The 6,121-nt window shown below is 45.3% G+C and overlaps 1 protein-coding gene across 2 annotated transcripts in view; it reads right to left on the minus strand.

The window, feature by feature from the left end:
• The window catches only part of SLC39A13 (solute carrier family 39 member 13), a 20,143-nt gene extending 14,344 nt beyond the window's left edge, over window positions 1-5,799 (minus strand). The window contains exons 1-2 of one of the 2 annotated variants that reach the window (XM_017742176.1): window positions 1,951-5,799; window positions 476-775 (exon numbers count right to left, since the gene is read on the minus strand). In XM_017742176.1, coding sequence (XP_017597665.1) covers window positions 476-743 — 268 coding nt within the window. In that variant the 5' untranslated portion in view covers window positions 744-775; window positions 1,951-5,799. The other variant, XM_008639418.2, reaches the window with a different exon arrangement.
• Window positions 5,800-6,121: the final 322 nt, after the last annotated feature.

Raw genomic sequence — 6,121 nt, forward strand, 5'->3', positions numbered from 1 at the left:
AAAACCTGCTCAAAACGTGGGGACCAGCGAAAATAAAAAAAAAAAAAAAAAAAAAAAGGGAAGAAAAAAGAAGCAAAAAACTGATCACTACTCAGCCAGGAGCCAAAACATCTCCAGCTGAGATTTTGCACAAAAAAACCCAAATTGGAAGCATCTGCAAAGCAGCTTTCAAAGGAGAGTGCACAGACTAACTGGAGTGCAAGAAAAAGCCCTTGCACCACTTGGCTGGGACAGAAGTGTGTGGGAGGGTCCTGAACCAAGCAGGGTGAAAAACAATTTGTACAAGCTCCATCCAGGGCTTATATTTGTCAAAGGACTCCCTTTCAAATTCACAGGTATAGACTAAAGCACCGAAAACAGACTGTCTATTTTAGAGAATAACATTTCTGTGACAAGGTCTTGTTCACCACTGTGCTGCTCTGTCACGTCCCAGGACATGTGGCTTCAGAAAGGCCAATGCAGTTGGCAGGTTTACCTTCTGACCGCAGCGCAGCTCCTGTCTCAAGGGGGATCACCAGCAAGGGGAAGACCCCACTCAGCCCCACCATGAAGGAACCGATGAGGGAACAGATCCAAGCATCCAGCCGCTCGCTGCTGAAAAGATGTCCCCAGGACTCTGCCTCCTTGTCACACACAGAGCCAGAACTGGCAGCAACATGACTCCTCGGGAGCTGCTGAGCTTCACAGGCCGCAATCAGAAACAAGGAGAGTGTCCCATCAAGCAGAAGTTTTTGTTTTGTCATTGCTAAGTGGTCTCAGCCGGGCTGGCCAATCTCTGAAAAGGGAAGGGGGAAGCAGTCCTGAAAACATGCTCAACTCTCTGTCCCACCATCCCAGAGAAAAAGCCTTGGCCACACCAACCCCTCCCTTCAGTGTCTTAGCACAGGTATGAATACCCATGTGGAACACCTGAAACTCTTCCTGATTTCAACACAGCAGTAAAGGACAGAGAGGCTGTTTATCAATGGGTGTATGAAACTGCACAAGACATCTTGGGGAGGCATCCTGCTTTCACTATTTCCCTTCAGATGGGCTGGACAAGGACTCCAAGTACCCTTGTTCTTGCCCTTCAGCATCCCAAGGCTTCAGAAAAAGGTATTGACCAGAGATGCTACCCAGTTAAGTCTCCTCTTTGCCATGGAACAGCACCCATATAACAAATTAGGATGCAAGACAGGCAACATAACAGAGGTCTGTAAACTCATGAGTGGTGAAAAGATGGGGAACAGGGTAGATTATTCACCATCTTGTCAGACACAAGTGCTGACACCCATCCACATGGAGCCAGTCAGGGTCAGCTTCAAAACAAACAAATGTGACACTTCATCAGCAAGTAACTTGTGTAGTAGCACTTCTCCAAAAACGATGAAAAATTTTACATCAAAAGACAGGACAAGTAATAGAAAGACAAATCTATTTATTGTTAATGGTTAAACAGCTCACATTAGGCTCAGGAAATTCCCTGATATGAGAGGAGTTGGAGACTGGAAGTGTACTTGAAAAATACCATATCTACTTGTCCTGTTTTTATCCTTTAGGTCTCTTAGTCAAAATCAGCACAGCTGTTAATAAGAGCTCTGCAGTCACAAGAAAACTGGAGAAGAGGGCATGTTAGAAGAGAAAAACAAAGATAATTACACTCATTGACAAATAGGGAAGGAAAGCAAATTATGTAAAGGCTGAAGTATAAATGTTCCTTCAATCTCCAGAAGAAAAAGTGAAATGTGACAAGTAAAATTAATTTGGAAATGGGAGAAAAGGGTGGGTTAGGAAAAGACAGACCTAACAAATGTTCACAAAACAGCTCTTCAGTGAGAGGTAATAACAGCATTCACCCGAAAGCATGTAAGAAACCAGTCTAATCTCTGAAGCATTAGTGACCATCTTTGAAAATTTACAGGGGTATGGGAAGGCCACAAGAAGGCTGGAGAAGCATCATGCCTCACCTACCTTTATTAAATGAAAAAAAAAGGTGGGAGAAGTTACACACCAGTAACTTCAATCCTCTGAAGGACTCTTGATCAAATTAAATGATCAGTTTGTAGTTACCTATAAAATAAGAAATTGATAAAGATATCAAAGTATTAAGTAACAGCCAGATAGAAAGGGACCTGAAATTCTCAAGACAAAATTCACAGTGTTGGAGCCAATCTAAGGGCCCACTGTGGATGAAAAGGGTGGTGTTACCACCTTGTCCCCCCACCGCTTCAGGAAGCATCACCTCTCCATGCTCACACCAGACTCCACCAGTGAGCAGCATCAGAACAAACAAGCAGGAAAAACTTTTTTAAACTCACGGCCCTTTGCCAGTTTCAGTCCCTGAACAAAAACTCTGCAGGAGCAAGGCCAAGCTGCAATCAAAAGCAATCAAAAAGAAATTAAGGGACAGGGTCCCATGGCTCCTATGAAAGAGAACACCAATCTCCAAGCACAGTGACCACGGACATCAGGAGCAGGAAGGCAAGAAGCAATCACTGAAGACACTGGCTTGGCTAGTTGTGCAAGGACCACTAATGCTATCAATTTTTTCTTACAATGGAAAAAAATAAAATCCCTCAACACAGCAAGTTCAAACCAGCTCAGGATTTTGGGGCGTCCTATTGCAGTGTTTTGATCCGGCTGCAAGAACCCCACACCTACCTGTAACCTGCTATCAAACCAATCTCAGTAAAGATCAGTACAAAACAGTACACTAAGGGCAGGGGAGGCAGGTGTGGAACCAAATGGAAATGACAGAACCGTAAATCCAACATGCCACAAAGAACAAGCATACACTGATTGAGAAATTAGATTCAAGCCAGCAGGCTTATGTTGCTACACAAGGGTAAATGTCATCCTGGGACACAGAAGTAGTGCCATTGTAGGCCTCACACAGGTGAGACTTCAGCCAACAGGCCACATCCAGCCCCACATATTCTTCCTCATAAAACACATGCAAAAATCTGAGAAACAGCAGTGGAAAGAAACAAAAATTAAGAGTGTAGAGAGCATGACCTGGAAAAAAACCAAGGACCTGGGTGCGTTTAGATTTAAAAAGATAACACCAAAGGAACAGAACAGCCTGCATACATTGAAAGTCACAAGAAAGGGGGAAAGTGCTCAACTCTTCCTCCACATCAGTTCCAACGGTAAACAAGATTTAGCCTGAATATGAAGAAACAAATTTACCTACTGCCAAAGTGCTGATACACTAAAAAAGGTTATCTAGGATGCAGAATCTCCAGCACTGTTTTTTGTTGGGGTTTTTTTGGTTTGTTTTGGGGTTTTTTTGAATTTCGAGAAAAAAACAGCCGATGCAGATACCAATTCATCGCAAAGATTAGATCCCTACTTTGAAGTCCTTCAGGCCTACAACCCTTCCCACCCTCAAGTGGGCCTGATGGACATCCTCATCCTTTATGATGGGATTAGACCTATAAAATGGCTGAGAACTTTGTGAGGAACACACCAAAAATAAATCAGAATTATACAACTATACATGCTTATGAAGAAGCGACAAACACACACAGCTCTGCACTGATGGGAAGCAGTGCAAATCTCTTCTGCAACATCACCACAGCTTTTGAGAATCAATCTGGAAAAGTAAATACTGCAATTGATTCAACAGGTCGATTTCATGCATTTCATTCTCCACACTCACAACCCACATAAGCCCCAAAGGACACCTGAAAGGGTCTTTGAGACTCAGAGGCAGTAGCACACAGGACAAAGGGCACGTCCAGGACTCTGAAAAAGGTCTGCATACTTGGCTTCATGTCCCTCTTCCAGCCGCAAAAGGCATCAGGTTCCTCCATAAGGGGATGGTGGTGGAAAATAAATGGGTATAAAGATGTAAAAAACTGATTCCCCTAACTCACATTAATGTCGGTCAGTTTTCTGTGGCCCACAGGTTTTTATTCTGCTGTTACTCACATGAGGGAAAAGCAGCACATTTCTTTACTCCCGTGCAGTCAGACCATCATTATATCATGCCTCAGGAACAACCTCCTATCTCATGCAATAAATTCCTCATGTTTATAAAATATCTACGAGAAACTCAGTGTATTGTTCAGGACACACCTGAACTGCTCCTTGTGTCCAGATAATTATTTAGAGCATATTCCCAGCATTCCATTCCAAACACATCATAACCTCATTCCAAACACATCATAACCACTTGCTCAAAAAAAGAAAAAGCACTTTTTATCTCTACAGCCCCTTTGCTTCTCCATCTCATTAGTACATTAGCAAAGTCTCTAAATTCAAACACTCAAACTGGTTGCTCCTATGACAAATATTTAAGTGGAAGAAAATAAGCAGTGAAGACATAGTCATAGGAAAAAACTGCTCAAAAGGAAAATAATACCTGTCAAAACAGTTGCAAAGGGTGGAAGAAGTCTCTACCGACCCTTAATTTTAGACAACAGCATCTGTTTTAGGAACCCAGTCAGAGAATGTCTTGGGAAATTTCTAGAGAAAGCACTGCAGGTTCTCAGAGACATCTGTGGTCACAAGGCAGAGGCATAACCAGGTTTAGAGATGTGTTTTCTCAAGAAGGGTTTCTTACATATTTAAGAGCATGCAACTCTCTGGGAGAAAAATAGCCAGCGGGTCACTGACTTATCAGTTTTGACAATTCTCTGTCTGGGATCACAGCTCCCAGCTGTGCTTGATTCACGGACTGGTGACCATTATCACTGGCAGCACTCTCCAGAACACCACGTGTCTGAACATTCAGGAGTCAGCTCTGCTCAGCTCCTTCTGCAACGACCACAGGACTAGAATAACCATTAGGTTTTCCCAGCCCAGAAAGAACAAATAAATGAAAATTTGCGATTTACACACTCCTGAGCAGGGGCAGAGGAAGCTGCACATCAAGCCAGGCGACCCATGAGGCTCCTAGGCCTTCCCCTACCTCATAGTGCTCACTGAGCACCTCTGTACCAGGCAGTGACTGAGAAAATACGGACAAAATTAAAATGCCAAGGCAAAAACCTACTGGAAAAGAAAAAATGAAATACTGACATGATGACTATGCTTCTATCTATTACTCTTTTCCTAGATACTCTGCCCTCTCAGACCACACTCTCAATGCAATTGCTCACTGCCACATAATAACATTTTAGATGTTGTTGAAGGGAAAAAAATTAAAAGAAAAGGCTTTTTTACAAGTGTTTTGCCTGGAAGCCAGTTGCCTGGTCTTACAGTTGCAGATGAGTACTGCATGGAATGGAAAAAAGTTATTTTCCAGGGAGGAAGCATAATTTTCAGCCAAAAAATTCTACATGAGCCACCTCCCTCCATTAGCCCCGTGGAGAGTTCTGAATTCCTCCTGGAAACTCTGACCTCGGCAGAGGCACAAAAGGTCTCCAGTACTCCGTGAGCACTCCCTTCTCTCTGAATCACTGCCCATCTCCAGGGAATGGACTGCTCTGGTGGGACCCTTCCCTTTTGCCTCATCCCACCCATAAAAAACCACTCTGCACAGACTCACATTTCTGCAAATGACAGCGTGCGCAGCTAAAAGTTGGGGACGCACAGGGTTACAAACAATGGGGTATCGCAGATCAGAACAGATTATAGAGCCGGGACAAACCTACGAACTGGCAAGGAAGGCAAGTGAAACCGACTGAACACTAACGGGGCTTGAGAGACTGCGACTCCTTCCCCATCCTGCATCCTTTCATCCCTAGGATGAAAAAGGGAAGTTTGAGGACCTGGCAATGGAGTTCATTCCCTCTGGGCTAGGTGGGATTTCTCTCCTCCCAGCCTACTCTCCGTGGCAGCCCGAAGCACAGGCCAGGCAGACCGCCCCGCTCCCGCTGCCCTCCCCCAGCCCGGGCCGGGCTCCGGCCCCGCTCTCACCGCAGGCTACTAACGCGGCGGGCCCGCTCGTGGCATTGTCTCTCACATCGCGGCGGATGGGACAGACAGCGAGGGTTTTCCATTTGAGGAACGCTGAGCGATGCAAAGCGAGACATATTTGCCGCGGGGCGTATTAGTAATGAACGCTGCTCACGCACCTTACTGGAGCAGCACATTAGTTGCCGCCCGGGGTCCCTGTGCCACTGTGGCCGCGCAGCCCCGGCCCCCCCGCTCCGCGCGTTCCGCGGGGCAGCCCCTGCGCCGAGACCTTCTCGCG

The sequence above is a fragment of the Corvus brachyrhynchos genome, unplaced genomic scaffold (genome assembly GCF_000691975.1).
Source record: "Corvus brachyrhynchos isolate BGI_N302 unplaced genomic scaffold, ASM69197v1 scaffold115, whole genome shotgun sequence".
NCBI classification, from domain to species: domain Eukaryota; kingdom Metazoa; phylum Chordata; class Aves; order Passeriformes; family Corvidae; genus Corvus; species Corvus brachyrhynchos.